This window comes from Schistocerca serialis, chromosome 5 (assembly GCF_023864345.2).
Source record: "Schistocerca serialis cubense isolate TAMUIC-IGC-003099 chromosome 5, iqSchSeri2.2, whole genome shotgun sequence".
NCBI lineage: Eukaryota > Metazoa > Arthropoda > Insecta > Orthoptera > Acrididae > Schistocerca > Schistocerca serialis.
Window position 1 is genome coordinate 356,070,796 of NC_064642.1, and position 21,453 is coordinate 356,092,248.

Sequence of the window (21,453 nt, forward strand, 5' to 3'; positions counted from 1 at the left end):
ACAGCTTCAGAGCTACGAAAGAGCTTTATTGGGTCAGTTCTGCTCTACAGAAAAAGTGCAGCATTGTTTCATTAGAAATTACAAATCTGATGCCTTTTTGCCTTTGGATAACAAGATTACGAAAACACAACTGTCATTATTTTATGAACCGCTTGAAACTACTCATATGGAGTAAAATAGATTGTAAATATATGTAATATACCTTTAACACATCGAAAGATAATTAAGGTGAAGTTTACCACTTCACTCTGAACAGGGATACGAACAAAAATATGGTACACTATATGCTGTGAATAATTTTCATATTTTACAGGTGTTGAACAGGTAGAAAATCCTTTATTAAGTTTCCATTTCAGCCGTTCTCTATTAAAAATACGATGGGGTACAGTAGTCTTCCAAACCTTCTATACAATTCGCGATTTATTTTTGTCTGAATTGTTAACCATTTCTCATTCGAAGAAGCATCATCAGTTGTGAGAAACGACCACATTTCTCCTGTTGACTGATATAATTTTGCTTCTTTTGCCAAAACAAAGAGGCGACGAGAGAGGTCTATACCTTACAGAAAACATCATCGTGTTGCTTTGCAGAATCATAACAGAAGACATTTCACGTTTATTTCATACTAGCATATTCTGATTTTGCTATCTATCGATGATTTAAAAAAAATTGCTATATCGAATTGAAAAACTTAAATAAAAACTATAGCTTTGTGATATCGATGCAGATAAGAAAGTCCTTTGTCTAACACATGGCAAAATACTCGCACTCTCCACTTCACATGACTTCATTTGCCCAAATCTCGTTTCAATATTTTTAACAGGTTGCGAGATATGAGGTGTTTTATGAATGTTTCATTCGCACATGCATTCAATCGGAAGTGAATGGACTTCATCAAAATCCTTTTTCTTATGCTTAGAGACGGATAAAGATCTCCTCCCAAGTGTAAAAAGAAAGTTCAGTCTCTTAGCTTAATCTCATATACATCAACATATGGTGTAATATGCACCAAAGGCAAAATCATAGTGATCCATATTTGTCATTGCAAACTTTTCGAATTTTGTGTAGTTGGGTTGTTTGGGGGAGGAGACCAGACAGCGAGGTCATCGGTCTCATCGAATTAGGGAAGGATGGGGAAGGATGTCGGCCGTGCCCTTTGAAAGTAACCATCCCGGCATCTGCCTGGAGCGATTTAGGGAAATCACGGAAAACCTAAATCAGGATGGCCGGACGTGGGACTGAACCGTCGTCTTCCCGAATGCGAGTCCAGTGTGCTAACCACTGCGCCACTGCGTTCGGTTTTTGTGTAGTGCCTTCCTTAAATGCGAGTATCACTATAAGTATGATCATTAGCGAGATAATGGACGCTGCTCCATGAATCTGGTGCCTAAAGCTATAAGTAATGGAAAAATATTTTTCTTTTACTGAACAGTTTACGTAAAATCGTGTGAGAACGACTGCAAAGCTCACAGAGCTCGAGTGACGTTCTAATCGTTATGGGATTGCTCCACCTTGACTAGCAGGATAACCTGCGTTTTCCGTGTGCACCCATAAGCCCGTGTAGCTACGCTACACGGCTCGGCGAGTCGGCCGTTACTCCGCAAATACCTTCTCTTCTTCGTATTCTGCACATTTTCTTGCAATGCTAGATCACTTTCGGATATCGAAGTAAAGCAGTAAGTGTACATAGTTAACTCACGGACACTGTCAACTAAGAACCCACGAACAGAAAGGACGTATATCACTACACACCGATCTGCACCGCTAGACAGATAACGGGAAACAGAGTTTGGGTGCCCCTGTAGGCCGGTGGCAGCGTTCTCCCGGGAAAGGCCACTTTCCCCACCAAAAGCGCTGCTCGCTCTTGAGTTTACAGACAGACTATACCGGCTTTCTTTCTGTTCTTACACTTACGGGATGGCCGACCGCCGCTCGCGTCTGCCGCCGCTGCGCGCCTGCTTGCAGGCCTGACATAGCCATGTGGGTGCCCGCCGAGGCACTGACACCGCTCCTGCGCTGCGGCCGCCTTTTCGGCCCGCCGCCCGTGTGCTGGTGGCCGTCTTCTGCTGCCGCATGCTGGATGAGTAAGCACTAGCGCCCAGGGTCATCGCACGCCACAAGGACACTGCCTCCTTTACATGTTTGCATTCCGATTGCTGTTACCACTGCAGTTATGATTCCACCATAGTAGAGGAATCGATTCTTTGTACCTCCAGCGCCGTCAACCATCCTGACCTTCAGTACTGTGTAAAAAATATTATTTAAAAATAAAACTTTATGTCGCAATCAGGGGCCACACTGGCAGAGGTGAACTGAGATCACTGTCGATCATCTTCACTATCATTTCGTACTGCACCAACAAAGCGCACCATAAAATTGAAAGTGTTCCTCATTCATTTATTGTAACTTTGCCACAAGCTTGTAGAACAGAACACACAAGCACACACGAATGCAGATTACAAAACTATTAGGTTGAAATTTTGCGTATAACAAACACTTTTGATTCGAAGTGGGTGAACCGTCCATTCACCATTATATGGCTTGCACGCTAGCCTACCATTATCTGTGACTGGATCTCACGGCTTTGAACTGCAGCAAACGCGGCATCTGAATATGGCATTCGATGGTAGAGATTTTTACAGTTTCATTTACATTTTTACGAGAGTTGTTAGGTTCACGCAGCCAGTTTTTTTCTCGTAAGCTAGAGCACTTGTGTGTCCATGTAATCACATGTCAGGCATGGACTGTCTAGTATTCCCAAGAGTCGTTGTAAAAAATCGCTAAAATCAGGGAAAGGGATCACTTGTGAGATTCAAAGTTGTACCAGCAGTACAGCTAGATCAAAAACTATGCGTATGGAGCTATCATCGATTAAGATTTATATATCTATGGGTCACTAAATACTGCAAAAAGAGAACCCGAAACAGCGAAATTATAAGACAACAGCTTTTCTACTGCATGATAGCAAGAGTCTCCTAAAACCCATCGATAACCGACTGAAACCATACACGCACAGAGAGTGTCCAAGGTAACAGGCACGGTTAAGAAAGGGTAGAGGCACCAGGGACCAAATATCAGATCCAGAAGAAGCTGAAAGATTATCAGCAAAAGCAGATGTAGTAAAAGCTCAGAGAATATCAACAAGACTTATTCATGTGCTTCATACACTACAGCAAAGCATTTGGCTATGTAAGCCATTCAAAAATGTGAGGACGGACTGAGTTTTATGGGAATCCCAGTGCATCTTATACAGCTAACAAGAAATCTGTACAAAAACCAAGAAGCAACTGTAGAAATACAGCAGGAATACACAGAAACTTTTGGGATAGGAAAATGTATCAGATAGGAACGTATACTATTTCCGTTTCGTTTCAGTTTGTGTAGTGTGTGTAGTGAAAACTGCGGGTCTAACAGATATGTAAACTGCTTTTAAAATATGATGTGTCGGATGAGTAACTTCGGATATGTGAGTGATACAACACTTAAAGCAGTCAGCGAAGAAGACATTAACAGTACACTGAGAAAAACACGAAAAGAAAGTGAAAAGTGGGTATAAGGCTGAGTTTGAAGAAAAAACTTTGGCAACAGGAATGGAAACTAATGCAGTGATAGATTGATTGCAAAACCATTGAAGAAGATAGCAGGTCCTTAAGTGTGATTTGGAGAATAGCCACATAGATGTAGATGAAGTCGATAAATACGTATTTTTAGAACGTATAGTAGCAAACAGGATTCTCCAGCACTGATGAAATAAGAAGAATACGAGTTGAAAAAGCCACTAGAATTAAATTGTGCAAGTTTCTAGAGGAAATGCAATCGTCATTTCTGACTAATATACAGATGGTTGACACTGTGATCATTCCCCTAGGTTTGTACGGATGAGAGACGTGTACAATGAAAAAGGTAGATCGCAAGAAAGGCGATTCTTTTCAAATTGTGTTTGGAGCAGGATTCTGAGGATTTTGTGGACAGAAAAAGTAAAGAATAAAACAAAATACTCCAGATGACATTAAGGTACCGCACTTTAGCGGTATCATGAGAACACGAGACTCACTAGAAAAACGTGTAATTCTGGGAAAAAACGGAAGTTCAAAGATTTAGAGGGAAACTAAGGAGAAAGTGGATAGACGACATCAGAGAAAGAACTCGGAAGGCCCTTGAAAGATCTAAGAACCAAAACAACGTTCAGTGCAGCAAGAAAGGAGATGGTTGATCATGTAACCAGGGGTCGCAGAGGACGTACTGGATCACAACAATAAAAATAAATTTTTAATGCCACCAAATAATAATATTAACAATGTAGGAAAAGATAGATTGCTATTTACCGTAAAGGAGACACGTGAAGTTGCAGGTAGACACAATTAAAAGACACATACATATAGCTTTCGGCCACAGCCTTCATCAGTAAAAGAGGACACACACACCTTTCACCACACACAAGCTAGCGCACCTCACGCACACACGACCGCCAATTCCGGCCCAAGATACTGAAGTTGGCTTGATAGCTTGTGTGTGGCGAAAGGTATGTGTGCCCTCTTTTACTGATGAAGGCTGTGGCCGAAAGCTATATGTACGTGTCTTTTAATTGTGCCTGTCTGCAACTTGATGTGTCTTCTTTACGGTAAGTAGCAATCTGTTTTTCCTACACTGTTGATGTACCTACCTGGAGTTTCCAAAGAATAATTTCATAATTTTTGGGTTTTATGTCTTCATAAATATTGATCTGTTTGGCTGTTCGACCCAGCATAAAAGTCAGAGAGCAAATTAATTTAATTTTGTTGGTTATGTTGCACCTGGCATAGTATCAATTATGACTGACATTCAGACGACAATAGTTTAAAGAAAATGGGCTTTGGTCATCACTTGCATACACAGTCAATTCTACTATTAAAATCTGCCTGAGAATCCCAGTTTTGTTATGGTTGCTTGGTAGAGAAGATCCCTCCAAAACAGGTTTCTAAACTGAAAACTGTTCTGAGACGGTTCGTTTTGATTTCTTGATTTCCATGTCTCGGTAATTATAACATTTTTAATAAACAAATCAGTTAGGAGGCAAATGTCTGCAATTTCAACAAAGTTTCACTATCTCCTGACACCTATTAGTGGACACAGACGTTCGAAGTCTTCACCAACCGCTTTTAGGACGACTTGAAATCTGCTGGGGACACCTTCAACGAGGTGTCTTAGTCTGTGAAAAAGTGGCAGTTCATCCTTCCTTAACAACCGAAACCGTAGAAGGTAGCGATGGTGGATACTGGGGTCTGGAGCGAAGTTGACGTTCTCATCCCAAACGTGTTCCATTGGGTTCATGTCGGGACTGGCAACCCAGTGGATTTCAGGAATGTTATTGTCCACAAATCATTCCCTCACAGATGATACTTTACGCCAGGGCGCGTTTGCTATGCTGACAGAAACAGTCATCGTCTGCGTGCACTTCCTCTTCTACATGTAGTACACAATGCAGTAAAACGTTTACATTTTATTGCGCATTTAGCATTTTCTTAAGCGTAATAAAACGAACACAACCTAAATACAAAAAAAAGCAGGTCCATAACGTAGCACCACTTCATTCGTACTTTACCGTTGACGCTACATTTGCTGGCAGGTGACATTTTCTAAGCTTTCGCTAACCCAAACCTTCCATCGGATTACCACAGGCTATGGTCTGATTCATCACTCCAAATCACACGTTTCCAGGCATCCATGGTCCACAGGCGTCGCTCCTTAGACCGTGTCAAGCATCGACTATGGACATGTGTGTCTTATCAGGAGGTGCTCGACCATTGCAACCTAGTCTTACTGGCTCCCTACGCACAGTCATTGTTCTAGTTGGACCGTTGGTACTACTTAGAAACTCGCAGGCGATTCCTTTCCCTGATTTCATGCGATTTCTTACAATGACTCTTGGTAAGACTAGACAGACCCTGCTCGGCATTACATGAGGTCTTTTTGGTCTTGGTTTAGCCGTGGTTGCTCCTACACGATTTCACTTCGCACTCACATGACAATCAGTCGACGTAGGAAGGTTTACACCACTGGCCACTAAAATTGCTACACCAAGAAGAAATGCATATGGTAAACGGGTATTCATTGGACAAATATATTATACTAGAACTGACATGTGATTACATTTCCACACAATTTGGGTACGTAGATCCTGAGAAATCAGTACCCAGAACAACCACCTCTGGCCGTAAAAACGGCATTGATACGCCTTGGCATTGAGTCAAACAGAGCTTGGATGACATGTACAGGTACAGCTGCCCATGCAGCTTCAACACGATACCACAATTCATCAAGAGTAGTGACTGGCGTATTGTGACGAGCCAGCTGCTCGACCACTATTGACCAGACGTTTTCAATTGGTGAGAGATCTGGAGAATGTGCTGGCCAGGGCAGCACTCGAACATTTTCTGTATCCAGAAAGGCCCGTACAGGACCTGCAACATGCGGTAGTGCATTATCTTGCTGAAATGTAGGGTTTCGCAGGGATCGAACGAAGCGTAGAGCCACGGGTCGTTACACATCTGAAATGTAACGTCCACTGTTCAAAGTGCCGTCAATGCGAACAAGAGGTGACCGAGTCGTCTAACCAATGGCACCCCATATTATCACGCCGGGTGATACAGCAGTATTGCGATGACGAATACACGCTTCCACTGTGCGTTCGCTGCGATGTCGCCAAACACGGATGCGACCGTCATGATCCTGTAGACAGAACCTGGATTCATCCGAAAAAATGGCGTTTTGCCGTTCGTGCACCCAGGTTCGTCGTTGAGTACGCCATCGCAGGCGCTCCTGTCTGTGATGCAGCGTCAAGGGTAACCGCAGCCATGGTCTCCGAGATGATAGTCCATGCTGCTGCAAACGTCGTCGAACTGTTCGTGCAGATGGTTGTTGTCTTTCAAACGTCCCCATCTGTTGACTCAGGGATCGAGACGTGGCTGCACGATCCGTTACAGCCATGCGAGGTAATGGCCGCTATCGACAGGGTATCTCAAGTTGATTCCGTATTTCTAGATTTCCGAAAAGCTTTTGACACCGTTCCTCACAGGCGACTTCTAATCAAGCTGCGGGCCTACGGGGTATCGTCTCAGTTGTGCGACTGGATTCGTGATTTCCTGTCAGGAAGGTCGCAGTTCGTAGTAATAGACGGCAAATCATCGAGTAAAACTGAAGTGATATCAGTTGTTCCCCATGGAAGCGTCCTGGGACCTCTGCTGTTCCCGATCTATATAAATGACCTGGGTGACATCTGGGCAGTTCTCTTAGGTTGTTCGCATATGATGCTGTAATTTACCGTCTAGTAAGGTCATCCGAAGGCCAGTATCAGTTGCAAAGCGATTTAGAAAAGATTGCTGTATGGTGTGGCAGCTGGCAGTTGACGCTAAATAACGAAAAGTGTGAGGTGATCCACATGAGTTCCAAAAGAAATCTGTTGGAATTCGATTACTCGATAAATAGAACAATTCTCAAGGCTGTCAATTCAACTAAGTACCTGGGTGTTAAAATTACGAACAATTTCAGTTGGAAAGACCACATAGATAATATTGTGGGGAGGGTTTGTCAAAGGTTGCGTTTCATTGGCAGGACACTTAGAAAATCCAACAAGTCCACTAAAGAGACAGCTTACACTACATTAGTGTAAGTCATTAAAGCAAAGACGTTTTTCGTCGCGGCGAAATCTATTTACGAAATTTCAGTCACCAATTTTCTTTTCCGAATGCGAAAATATTTTGTTGACCCCAACCTATATAGGTAGGGATGATCATCAAAATAAAATAAGAGAAATCAGAGCTCGAACAGAAAGGTTTAGATGTTCGTTTTTCCCGCGCGCTGTTCTGGAGTGGAATGGTAGAGAGATAGTATGATTGTGGTTCGATGAATCCTCTGCCAAGCACTTAAATGTGAATTGCAGAGTAATCATGTAGATGTAGATGTAGATGTAGATGCCTGTCATGTCGACTGCTAGTGACACGAGGCCGTTGGGATCCAGCACGGCGTTCCGTATTACCCTCCTGAACCCACCGATTCCACATTCTGCTAATAGTTATTGGACCTCGACCAACGCGAGCAGCAATGTCGCGATACGATAAACCGCAATCCCAATAGGCTATAATCCGACCTTTATCAAAGCCGGAAACGCGATGGTACGCATTTCTCCTCCTTACACGAGGCATCACAACAACGTTTCACCAGGCAACGCCGGTCAACTGCTGTTTGTGTACGAGAAATCGGTTGGAAACTTTCCTCATGACAGCACGTTGTACGTGTCGCCACCGGCGCCAACCTTGTGTGAATGCTCTGGAAAGCTAATCATCTGCATATCGCATCATCTTCTTCCTGTCGGTTAAATTTCAAGCCTGTAGCACGTCATCTTCGTGGTGTAGCAATTTTAATGGCCAGTAGTGTAAAAGGGTTGAAATGTGCCTGATGGATTTGTCACGCAGGTGATGTCCAATGAAGACTAGTCCACGTTCGAAGTCACTGAGCTCTCCTGTTGCTCTGCTGTTATTGCTTCTCCACTGACAACATAATAAACCCCAGGCCTTTTATACTTTCGCACCCGCCTCTCGTGACATCTAGCTGTCAATTCCGCATTGTATGGGGATGCCTGGATATTTTTAACCAGACAGTGTAGTTTGTGAACAGAAGGTTCGAAAACACAACGAGGTGATAGCCACGGGATGCCTCCTATTATCGTGTCGGACCTTCTTTTGTCCGGCGCTGTACAGCAACTCGACGTAACAGGGACTTAACAAGTCGTTGGAAGTCCTATGCAGAAACGCTAAGCCGTGCTGCATTTATCGTCGTATATAACTGCGACAGTGTTTCCAGTGCAGGATTTTGTGCACGAACTGAGCGCTCGATTATGAACCATAAATGTTCGAAGGGATTCATGTCGGGCGAACTGAGTGGCAAACTACCTCGCTCGCAGTGTCCATAATGTTCTTCAAAAAAATCGTGAAAGACTGTGACTCAGTGACATGGCGCATTGTCGTCCATAAAATTCCATCGTTGTCTGGGAACATGAAGTCCATGAATGGTTGCAAGTAGCCGAACACAACCGTTTACAGTCAATGATCGATTCAGCTGGACCAAAGGATCCAGTCCATTCCATGTGAACACAGCCACACTATTATGCAGCTACCAGGAATTTGCACAGTGCCTTGCTGACAATTTAGATCCATTGATACGTGGGGTCTGCGCCAGACTAGAGGCCTACCATCAGCTCTTACCAACTGAAATTTGGACTCATCTGACCAGACCACGGTCTTTCAATCGTTTAGGGTCCAATCGATGTGATCACGAGCACAGAAGAGGCGGTGCAGGCGATGTCGTACTGTTAGCAAAGGCACTCGCGTCGGTTGTTTGCTGCCATAGCCCATTAACACCATATTTCGTCGCAGTGTCCTAACGGACACGTTCGTCATAAGTCCAACATTGATTTCACGCAGTGTTGTTTGTTTGTTAGCACTGACAACACCACGCAAACGCCGCTGCTCTCGGTCGTTAAGTGAAGGCCTTCGGCCACTGCCGTTGTTCATGGTGAGAGGTAGTACCTGAAATTTGTTGTCCTCAGCACACTCTGGACACAGTGGACCTTGGAACACTGAGTCCCCTAACGATTTTCCGAAATGGAATATCCCATTTGTCTAGCTCCACTATCGTTCCAACTTCAAAGTCTGTTAATTGCAGTTGTGCAACTATAATCACCTACTGACATGAATTCCTTGCGTACAAAGGACAGCTCCGCCAATGCACCGTCCTTTTATGCCTTGTCTACGCTATACTACCGCCATCTATACGTGTTACATATGGTTATCCCATGACTTTTGTTACCTCAGTGTATGTGTGCGACAATAACAAACATACATGGCAGAACATTAACATTTATTTTCGTGAATTATAAATACAGAAATGTAGACATAAAACAGAAAGAACGTAATTATATTTTGCCTTTAATTTACATAGAAACATAATATAAATGCAGAAAGGGGTGTTAGAGATCAACGTTAGTAAGTGTGATATGGCGTATAAGGGGGAGGGCGCCATAAAGTGGCTCAGGCGAGCTGTGGCAGCCAGCGCAGGGGTCCGACCTCTTGCAGCAGCAGCCGGACTCCGCCCCACACGAGCGCAGCCGCTGCCGCCACCGCCACCACCGTAGCGCCCGTCGCCACTCGCTGCATCACCTGGTGGGGAAGAACACCACAAATACAAGTTACTGTAACACCTCTCTGCAAGCGGCCTGCTGTCGACAGACTAGGTCTATACAGGGTCGATATTTTAATAATCTAAAAAAATAGGAGAGCAAAAGAGGAAGATTAATTCCTCATTCGTAACGAATAAGGCACTGTCATGGGACAGTCTACGACATTAGATACGAAGCTCGTTTAGAAGAGACGCCGCCATTCTAATAAGAGAGCTATTCGGAAAGTGAGGTCCGACTGGTCGCGAAATGGAAACCACAGTGAAAATCAAAAATTTTTTATTTCCAACAATTAGCTACACCTTCCAGCTACTTCTCTAGAAAGACGCCGCTCCGACTTACACATCTGTAGTAGCGTTGTACAAACTTTCCGACTTTCCAATACCCTCGTCATAGAAAGCAGCCGACTATGCTTTCTGACGATTCTCTACGCTGGTCTGCAGTTCACTGTCTGTAACAAAATTCTGTCTTCAGAGCCAGCGGTTCATGTGAGTAGAGATGAAACTCAAGAGAATTACCTACTGTACTGAAGGTAATCAAACACTTCCCATCAAAAACGCTGTAAGAGCTTCTTCATTGCCTCTCAGTGTGGCCAAGAATTGTCATAAAGAAGGAGACGCATGACAGTTACGTTATGTCGGCTGGATGGCATACAGCCAATCTTCTCACCAGGCCCACATACTTGGCGGGAGACACTATTTTCTAGGCAACTTTACGTGCTCACTGTGTGCTCAGAACTGAAAAGAGTGACGTGACGCGGTCATCGGGCATATTAGAGATACTGCTCAATTCATCTGAACAAAGCTTCATTGGATTTTCACTGTGGTTTCCATTTCGCGCCCGATCGCACTTTACTTTCCGAATAGCCCTCTTAAAATACAGCACAGAAATTATTTGCTGCGCCTATGCCACGAAATCCCACTTTCGTTACATCTTTACACACCTTCCCCTCAGACACCATGAAACCATTCTCGATATCTCCTCTTCAATTCCAAATGAAGGTTTCAACCGATCCTTTCGCCGCATGGCTGCAACCGTAGGCTCTCCCTATCTGAAGGTGTCCCATAAAGAACGAAACTTTCAAAATGCCAACAGTTTCTGTACTAGTAATTCGGCAACTCTGACAGTGGCAGCTCATGCGAAATTATACTACTGTGCTGCAGTGTAGTGGCTTATAAGAGTTTGACACAGCGGTACAAATCGTAACTAAACCAAGTATCTTAATATTACGTACATAAACTGATCTGTTTTAATATATTAAAATTTTGTAATAATAGTTTAATATTATAAGGAGTAAAATAAAAAAAGTTGTTATCTGTGAGAGTCGAACCCATGTTTGGAAATTACCAGTCTATACTTAGACCATTCACCCATAGCGCTTTAAATACCTCTCATACTCTAGACTTGGACAATATACCAAATGCGGTTTAAAATAATAATACTGACCTTTTGAAGTCAGTAATCTGTGCCAAACGATTGACTTCAGATCAAATATTTGTTCAGAACAAGATCTGCCCTTCTTTAAGCCACCTTGATATTCATTTAAACTACTCGCCAGTGATATTTTTACCCTGTTTAGCGTTACATGCAACTGGTTTAAAGTAAATTACTCTGTCGTTGTTAACATCCTGTTTATTACCTTTCTTCTTTAGTGAATGTATCAAGGCTACCTCCCTCTCTCGTGGGAGTTTTTCTGTTTTCCAAATTTTCTCAGAAATAAATTTTATCTCATTTTTAAATTTTTGTAGAGACATTTCAAAAGTTCTGCTGTAATAGTCTTCTATGCTAGCGTTCTTCAATTTCTTTGGTAGTTGGGGATAAAGCTTCACCTGGATTTTCATGAGTGTTTCAGTATTCAGGCTTATGGATTGGTTACGGGAAATTGAGAAGCTGATCAAAATCTTTTGCAAGTATTTCGAAATTTTCAGTGTTATGTAAGCCAAATCAGTAAGCCTAGTCCCACGCCCCTCTGTTAGATTTTAGATTTAAATTTGAAGTACATCTACCAAACTTTTTAAATCTCACCTTCTCCTCCAAAAATCTACCGCAAAAGGGTCTCTCTAACAGATCATCTAACAAAACCACTTTCATACCAAGTTTCCTCATAAACTGGGTTGTTTCACCACTGTCTAGCCTATAGTCTTTTGACTTACATGGGTAGTAATCGTAACTAAATCAAATGTATTAATTTTACATATATAAACTAAAATGTTATTTTTGAATTTTATAATTAATGGTTCAACTTTGGAAGAAATGAAAAAAATGTTGGTATCAGCAGGAACTGAACCCAGGTGTGCAAAGTACCCATGTATACTTCAGAACACTCACCCACTGTGCCATCACAACGGTCTTCGAAAAGTGCTCATACTCTACGCTTGTACAATATGCTACATCCAGTTTCGAAGAAAAATGGTGAGCTGGTGGTGTGAGCAACGTACCACTCAAGGTGCCAGAAGGAATGACGTCACATCAGCGCATGCATAGCAGAAAACAAACAGTTGCGTCACCTCTCTGAGTTGATCGTACTACGGGCGACCGTCATTTCAGCAATCGACACTGGCTTCTAGTTTACGCGGAGAGAGCGCTACAGAACATGTTTTCGTCCATTTTATTTGCATACCAGCATGCATTTGGAGAGAAATGGTGTAATCTTAGTGCGGTTTCCGGCTCGCATTCGAAACGAAATGGCATAATTTTAGTGTGCTGTAGAGCATTAACTTATGATAACAGGCAGCCACTGAAAAAAGACTGAACACTGCATATTTTGACTTGTTCTCTTTGTGGCTAGTGGAGTGATTCGTGTCAGAACAGCATGTCACTGTACTGAAAAATTAGTACAAACATGGTGACAGCTGTGCATAGATTGTCCACGAACGCAGTGGAATGTTTGGCCAATGTAATGGACTGAGTAAGTTGACTATGATGAGAATGACTGCTAATTGAAGAAACTCGATTTTGTTGTGTACATTAAAGCAGCGCGGGATTAGTCGAGCGGTCTGAGGCGCTGCAGTCATGGACTGTGCGGCTGATCCCGCCGGAGGTTCGAGTTCTCCGTCCGGCATGGGTGTGTGTGTTTGTCCTTAGGATAATTTAGGTTAAGTAGTGTGTAAGCTTAGTCCCATAAGATTTCACACACATTTTTTTTGTACATTAAACCCACAGAGAGCCTTCGTGTTAGTCGGTCTGCGGAAACATCGTCATCGTGAGTGATAATGTTGCTGTAAGTTTCGTGAAAACTATTCGCTGACTTTCACAGCAAATGTGTAATCCCTGAACCAGCATACAATGAATTATGAAAGACAATCGGCATCTTTGCGTCTATAAAATCCAAGTGTCACAAGAACTGACGCTATGCGAGCACGAAAAGCACAGAACACTGGGTGCTTGCGAAAGAAAGAGTGGACAACAATTTCACAAAGTAAGTAATGTTCATTCATACGGTGCACTTTCTTTTGAGAGGCTTCGTGAACAGGGAAAATTGCAGGTTATGGGACACGTAAAGCCCTTGATTAATCATGGAGAAGCCATTACATCCACAACGAGTGTGGTGTGGCATTTGAGCTGAAAGAGTAAATGGGCTATACTGATTCGGAGATGGGGCTGGAAACGTATTAACAATGGACGGCGAACATAACCGCAGTATGTCAAGAGAAGTTTTATAGTCTGAACTGATCGTATGAATTCTCAAGAAGTTTGGTTTCAACAACATGGTGCAACCTGTCGCACGTCGATTGCAACAACCTACGTGTTACATGAGATGTTTCCTGGGTGGGTAATTTCAGGTGACGTGGCAGTAATATATAAATTGCTTCATATATACAGCGAGAGTCAGAAGGAAAGGTACATGCTTTGAGGGATGATAGTATTAGTGATTCTGAATAAAAGAAATCTTATGTGCATATGTCCTATTCCGAATGGTTTCCGAGATCGAACGCATTTAACGTACATTGCTATTTATTTTCTGTATTGTTCAGACATCTCCATTGTTTACAAAGTTCTGCAGCAGTGTAGAGGAAATTAAGACGAACAATTTGATAAACGACAATTGTGGTTCGTCAATTTGGGACACTACCTCACATTGGCATTCAAAAACTATCTAAGCTATTGCGCATCCATGTCACGCGAGATTTACGATGTTCACTAGTTCTCTTCACATAGACTATTAGTCCTAGAGAAAAAATGGAAATTTAATGTAGTTTAATTTTATACTGGAACAGGTTTTCGGTGGAGGCCACGGTTTTCGAGTTACTCAATAAAAACGCGTTGGAAGGTCAACTTGGTAAGATTTTCTTGAATAATTCGAAAACTAAGGCCTCCAGCGAAAATGTATCCCGATAAGAAATTTAACTGCATTAATTTCTTACAGAAAGGTCTAGTTCATTTTTTCTTTAGGACAAATAGTTTGCGCATAGCGAGGTAGAGAATGTGAAAGTCTCGTGTGCGGTTTTTAGACGGTGTTGCAGGCTGCATATAACCCAGCTGAAATATATATATATATATATATATATATATATATATATATGTATATATATACAGTACAAGGGCAAATGGCATTTTTCCTAAACTTTCCATACACCATGAGCACGTCGGCTTTTTCTGCACAGTGAACAGATTATATATATAGTTAGCCAATGAACCTTAGAAAGTACATTTTTTGTGCAAACATACATTATTTAAACGGAACAATACCTATTGACATTAACAAACTAAAAGTAGGATGGATCAGAATGTCATTGGAGTTGGTTGCAGGATTCTAGATAACGTATTTTGAAAAGGTCCCACACCGACACTACTACAATAAGTATGGTAGCACACACTAAAGAACAGCAGAAGAGCATATACTTGTTATGTGGATATTGATCATCACAGGTTGTGTTCAAAATTACCACCGGCAGCAGGACACACGTTTCGAATTTGGTATGGAATGAATGTTGCACACGCATTTCTTCGGAGATGCCCGAGCAGGCTGCAGTAATACGTCATTGCATATCATCGGATGTAGTTGGTATGTCCTTGTAGACAGCGTCCTTCAGCTTTCCTCGCAGAAAAAAGTCTACAGGCGTCAAATCTGGGGAACGGGCCGACCAAGATGCAGATACAGAAGCAATTCATGAAGACATGGTGTAGAAATTCGTGGACTATGGGCTGGACAGCTTCCTCCTAGTCTGCAGGGAACCGTCTTCTAGCCTCCGTGGAAGATGGTCTGTTAGGAGGCTGCGATACTTGTGCTCGTTCAGTGTTCCGTCTATGAAGAACGGGGCTATGAGCTGATGGTTGACTATCCCACAGCACACGTTTACACTCCATGGACGCCGACGCTCCAATTGACGAAGTCCACGGGGATTGTTAACAGACCAATAGTGTATGTTTCGGCGGTTTTCCTTGCCCTGACTGGTATATGTGGCTTCACTACTAAACAAGATATATGGTACACATGGAGTATCCTGTCTTAATACTCATGTACAGAAGTCAACACGATTCTCATAATCGTTTCTATGTAGCTCTTGATAGAGAGAAATGCGATAGCGATGGAACCTACGTATGTCGATGGAGAATGGATAGGACACTTGCCTGACTCATGCCACTTCCTCGTGCGATTATGCGGGAGTGAATCAACAGTAGCAGCAGCCAAAACATTAATTTCCCCCTGTTCTGTCGTCACTTGTTTCCTTCTGTTATTTTGTCTAGGTGTTACACTAACACTTTCATGTAACTGGTTCAAGAATTTGATAAATAACTGCTGAGATGGTTGACGTCCACTGGGATATCTTTCCGCACACACAGTACAAGAACAAACGGCAGTTTTCCTAAACTTTCGATACACCATGAGCATGTCGGCTTTTTCTGCACTCGTAAATCCCATATTCCACTCACGACCTACTGCTTGGACTGTCATATACTGAGTGACTGGCAAGTTTCAGTGCACTCAAGGAACACACAAGCACACTGCAAGCAAACATCACAACATCGTACCTAGCAACTACGCAGGTTGAATGGTACAAATAATTGTCGATGCGAGAACTTTTCAAAATACAGTAGAACCTCGATTATCCTTCAGCTTTGGGACGAGGCAACGGTCGGAACTCTAAAAAGGTCGGCTAATCAGGGGACAATGAAACAAATCATATACAGAGCTCAAAGCAACGTAATTAATGAAAATTAACTAAAAAATCATTTCTAATAAAGAAAAAGGAAAACAGAAGATTCTAGAAACTGACAACCTATTTAAAGAAATGTAAAAGGTTTTTTCGTCCAGTTTCTTAAAACTTGACTCCGCGGCTGCAACGCGTCGCTTCTTTGGCCACAAAGTGACCAGAGCTGTAGCGGTTGCCTGTTGTCCCAAATATTTGAGGGCGGTCTAGTATGTTTATGAATGCTCTTGGTTTCTTAGATCATCCGATTACAAATAACGGCAGTTTATAATCACCACTTGAGTTGAAGCATGTTGCAATCTCAGCCTATACTTTGCTAGTTTCGTGCCTGTGAATGTCTCATTCTTTGACGGGATATTTCATTATTTAGTTCAATCCTGTCAATGTATAATTGATCGGTTACCAGTTTATTTGCTGAGTTTACTTTTTTAATAAAAAGAAGTGTACGTGCTCATACTATGACTGCTAAAATAACAACCTTCCTAACGCCATGAAGGTTTTTCTACCGGCAAAGCCATGCTTGGAATTCGTCTTTCCCCCTCCCCCACTCCTTTTTGGTGCAACTGAATAGCTTTTGTTTTGTAATGGGGCCCGAAAGTGGAGTCCCCTTACGTCTTTGCTGACGAAACCAAACACTCACGGCGTCATCCAGGAGCTCAAGTTTTGGTTTTTTTACAATGCTTTTCTAGTTTTCGAAGGCATTTTCACAATCTACAGTCAACGAAAAAGCTTCAAGATCTTTTCGGTTCTTTTCCCAGTCTTTAATGGGTGTCACTCGAACATACATTTCAGAAGCTAATTTAGTAACTGACTCACGTTTGTCAAGTGTTTGCCGAAAACTTGGTTTCTGTTCGATTGTGCACACAACACGTCTCCTGTTCTGATTTATAACAATTTTTAGTGTTTCTGGATCCCTTACACTACTTAATTACAACTTCATGAACTGTATAGAACTACAATGCAACATTGAAATAAAACGGTATACAGTAGCAAACTTAAAAAGCGCACAAATAAAGCAGCAGATTAAAGAGTACAGTAAACGCCTAAGCAGAACGTATAGTGTTGCCTTATGCACATTAACATCATAGGACCTCTTTTCTTCAGTGAAATGACAAATACAGCCAATCCTTGTCTTGATATGTTGCAGTTATTTGTTGTGGTGCAGATTCAGACTTAATCTTTCAACAAGATGATGCGTCACCTCAATGGAGGATAGATCTTCGTGCCTATTTGGTTACAACATTTTCAGGAGGATGGATCGGGTGTAGTGGTCTCATCAACTGGCCTCAGGGATCACCCGACATAGAACCACTGAAGTTCTTCCTTTGGCGTTATGTCAAGGACCAGGTTTATCAAACACCAGTGAACGACATCACTGCATTACGGCGGAGAATTACTGACGTCGTGACATCCATCCCCCATGAAATGTTGATCAACACATGCCTGGATATCCTTCGGACGGTGAAAGGAGCACACATCGAAATTTATCAATTGAGTGTGTGTGTGTGTGTGTGTGTGTGTGTGTGTGTGTGTGTGTGTGTGTGTGTGTGTACACAAAAACCCGCATATGTTACAGGTCCTTCAAGATAAAAGACATGTGTCGATGTGTCATATTTTCTGCCTTATGTCTGTTTTTCATCAGAAAGAAGTATTTGTTTTAACTTCAGATAACGAAATATCTCGTAAACGACGAAGCGTAATGAAAAAAAAGAAAGAAAAAGAAAAAAGTCTGTGCTACCGCTGCCACCTCCTATCTAGCCCTCTTTCGTGACCGGCGTCACCTTTGTCTTTTTCAAATGGGAACCCCCAATTTTTATTACATATTAGGATTCGACGCCAAAAAATACGTACGGTTTACTCAAACGTTGTTTCAAATTCGTGGCAGATGACGCAGTAACCAACAAATATGAAGTGGTTATTCTTGCAGTTAAGAACCGACACATTTTATTCTGTATTTATCTACGATGTTTTTCAAATGGGACCCCCCCCCCCCCCCATTTTTATTACGTATTAGGATTCTACGCCAAAAAATACGTACGGATTCCTCAAATCTTTGCTTCAAATTCGTGGCAGATGACGATGTAACCAACAAATATCAAGTGGCTATTCTTGCAGTTAAGAACCGACACATTTTATTCTGTATTTATCTACGATATAAATAAAAACCGTTGTGTTTTAACAGTTGACACTGATGTTCAAACGTTACCTGAGTGTTGCAAATGTGATACCACAGAACAAATATTCGTAATACAGCTAGACATACACATTTATGGCAAATAAGATCCTTGTGCGGTAACGTAGTTTACTGTTTTCTACGACGTTGATTGTGGTGAGTGCCGTGGCCGCCCTGGAACCCTGCCATCAGGGTGACTCATTTCGTTTTGTGTTTCCATCCAACCATCGTAAGTTTTGCGATGGCCACTAAACGACGACCGACGGAATGCAATCCACAACCTTTGGAATAAGGTAAAATGTCCATGAAGCGATAGTGACAGGAGCATCTGCCAAGGATACTCACCGAAATCAAGCATCTCAATAATGAGAGGCAAAGGGACTCACAGAAATCAAGCACCCTAATTGTGAGAGGCAAGAGGACTCACCGATGTCAAGCGTCCCACTGGGAAAAGAAAACTATTACATCCACATCGTGGTTCGTGGGCCACGCTAAACGTAGTTTATAACCAGGCACTGAAACGGCTAACCATATTGTACAATTAAATTTGCAACACTAAACTAAAGTTAGAACATAAATAGCAACCGTCAGAACACAAAGGTTTACATTTACCTCGTAAATGAAATGTTGAATCGAATGCGTCGATTCTTAATTTCAAAAACAGTCACACTTGATACCTGTCGATTACAGCGCCATCTACCATGAATTGAAAGCAAAGATTTGAGTAAACTTATTTTTGTGTAGAATCCGAATATGCAATAAAAATAGGGTGTTTCCATTTGAGAAATAAAGTTAACGCAGGAGGCGTGACTGGAAGGTGGCCAGTTGTATCACAGACAGATTTCCCATTTGCTGATATTAACTTCTCATTTAGAAGTTTTTTTTTTCGTACTATGCGTCGTTTTCCACATATTTACTTGTATCAAGATTTATTGTTACAACAGAGCATATGGTGTATAGGAAAAGATTACATTTACAGATCTATAGCACAAGCGGTTCTGAGGTACCAGACGTCGACCCTTGCTGACACACATAAATTAATACGTGGTGTAAACTCCACGGGTGGCAATGCGGGCGCTGACTCTGGTATCCAGTCAATCCTACAAATGGCGAATACTGTTCTGGGATACGTTATGCCACGACTGCTCGAACTGTTAACGTAAATCTGTAAGAGATGTTGGCTGATGAGTTGCACGGGTCACTTCTCGTTCCATCGTACCCCACACGTACTCTAATGGAGACAAGTCCGGAGATCGCGCTGGCCAGCCAAGTTGATGCACGCTGAGTTTCACGTGCAGTCTGTGGCCGAGCATTATCCTCTTGGAACAATGTATCCAGAACGGGTTTACAGCATTCTGGACGTTCCGAGCACTGACTAGCGTCCCCTCTAGAGACACCAAAAGTGAACGAGAATTGTAGCTTATTGCACTCCAGACCACAAGGCGTTGGGTGGGCCAGTGTGCCATGGACGAATGAACTCTACAAGTCAGCTTTCATCACTGAAGACCACGGCGCGCCATTCCACCTTCCAAGTGATCTGACGACACCATTCGAGCCCTGCACATCGATGCTGTGGCGTAAGTGGAAGACGGCCTAGAAGTGTGCGTGCTCATACTATGACTGCTAAAATAACCTGTTCGCAACTGTTCGTGTCGTCACGTCTGGGCTCACAAGCCGTTTTATCTATGCTGTGGTAGCTGTATGATATGCCACCGCTGCTTTTACAGTACGACGATCCTGGCAGGCGTCTGTGCTGCGTGGACGTCCAGAAGGTCTGCGGAGATGGAACGGAGAGGTATGGAGGAGGGCTTAGACAGTGGAGGGGGAGATGGACAGACACCTGGCAGACTTATTAATTGGACCTGGATATATATACTGTTGTGGACTGGCAAGACAGCCAATCCACTGTGACGGGTAGCCGAAAGGCACGCGTTAAGCTCACACAGGATGGCGTGAGGTCTGGAACAGGTAAAGTAATTATACTAGCAAGAAAAGTACGTAGCTGCTGGAATACTTAACTTTAATCCATAATTGGTGAACATCTGTCTGTCGGTACATGCATCACAAGATAAATAGCAATTGATAATGGCGCCTTGCTAGGTCGTAGCAAATGACGTAGCTGAAGGCTATGCTAACTATCGTCTCGGCAAATGAGAGCGTAATTTGTCAGTGAACCATCGCTAGCAAAGTCGGCTGTACAACTGGGGCGAGTGCTAGGACGTCTCTCTAGACCTGCCGTGTGGCGGCGCTCGGTCTGCAATCACTGATAGTGGCGACACGCGGGTCCGACGTATACTAACGGACCGCGGCCGATTTAAAGGCTACCACCTAGCAAGTGGGGTGTCTGGCGGTGACACCACATATACCGTGGTGAAATGTCGCCACAACGGTCGATATAAGACAAGAAAGAAAGTACTGATTGCACAAAAGCGAGTAGTAAGTATAATATGTGGCGTTCACGAATGGATGTCACGTACGTACCTCTTCAAGGAGCTAGGCATTTTAACTGCGCCGTCAGAATACATATTTCGCAAATGAAATTAGTCATAAATAACAAATCACAATGTGAGAAGAACAGTGATGTACATACTTGCAACACTAGAGTGACACTGGCGTTTGTTACCCATTGTAAAAGCTGTCTGTGTCTCAGAGAGGAGCTCAATATGCAAAAATAAAAATTTTTGATCATTTGCCCAATAACGTAAAATGTCTGGCAGGCTGCGAAACAATTTTTTAATGTAATTTGAAATCATTTGTCCCGGACAACTCCCTCCATGCCGTTAACGAATTTCTGCTTAAAGACTGGTAGCCAGCAAAAAAAAAAAAATTAAGTCTAGTTGCATGAGCAAGACTAAAAATGTGTTCATTAATGTTAACAATAATCATGTATACATATCCCGTAAACTGACTCGTTCAAC

General features: G+C 42.6%; 1 protein-coding gene across 1 annotated transcript in view; it reads right to left on the reverse strand.

The window, feature by feature from the left end:
• Positions 1-9,935: 9,935 nt before the first annotated feature.
• The window catches only part of LOC126482344 (kynurenine 3-monooxygenase-like), a 182,800-nt gene continuing 171,282 nt past the window's right edge, over positions 9,936-21,453 (reverse strand). The window contains exon 11 of the mRNA XM_050106425.1: positions 9,936-10,193. Within this exon, the coding sequence (XP_049962382.1) occupies positions 10,065-10,193 (129 nt within the window). The 3' untranslated portion in view covers positions 9,936-10,064. The remainder of the gene's footprint in view (positions 10,194-21,453) is intronic.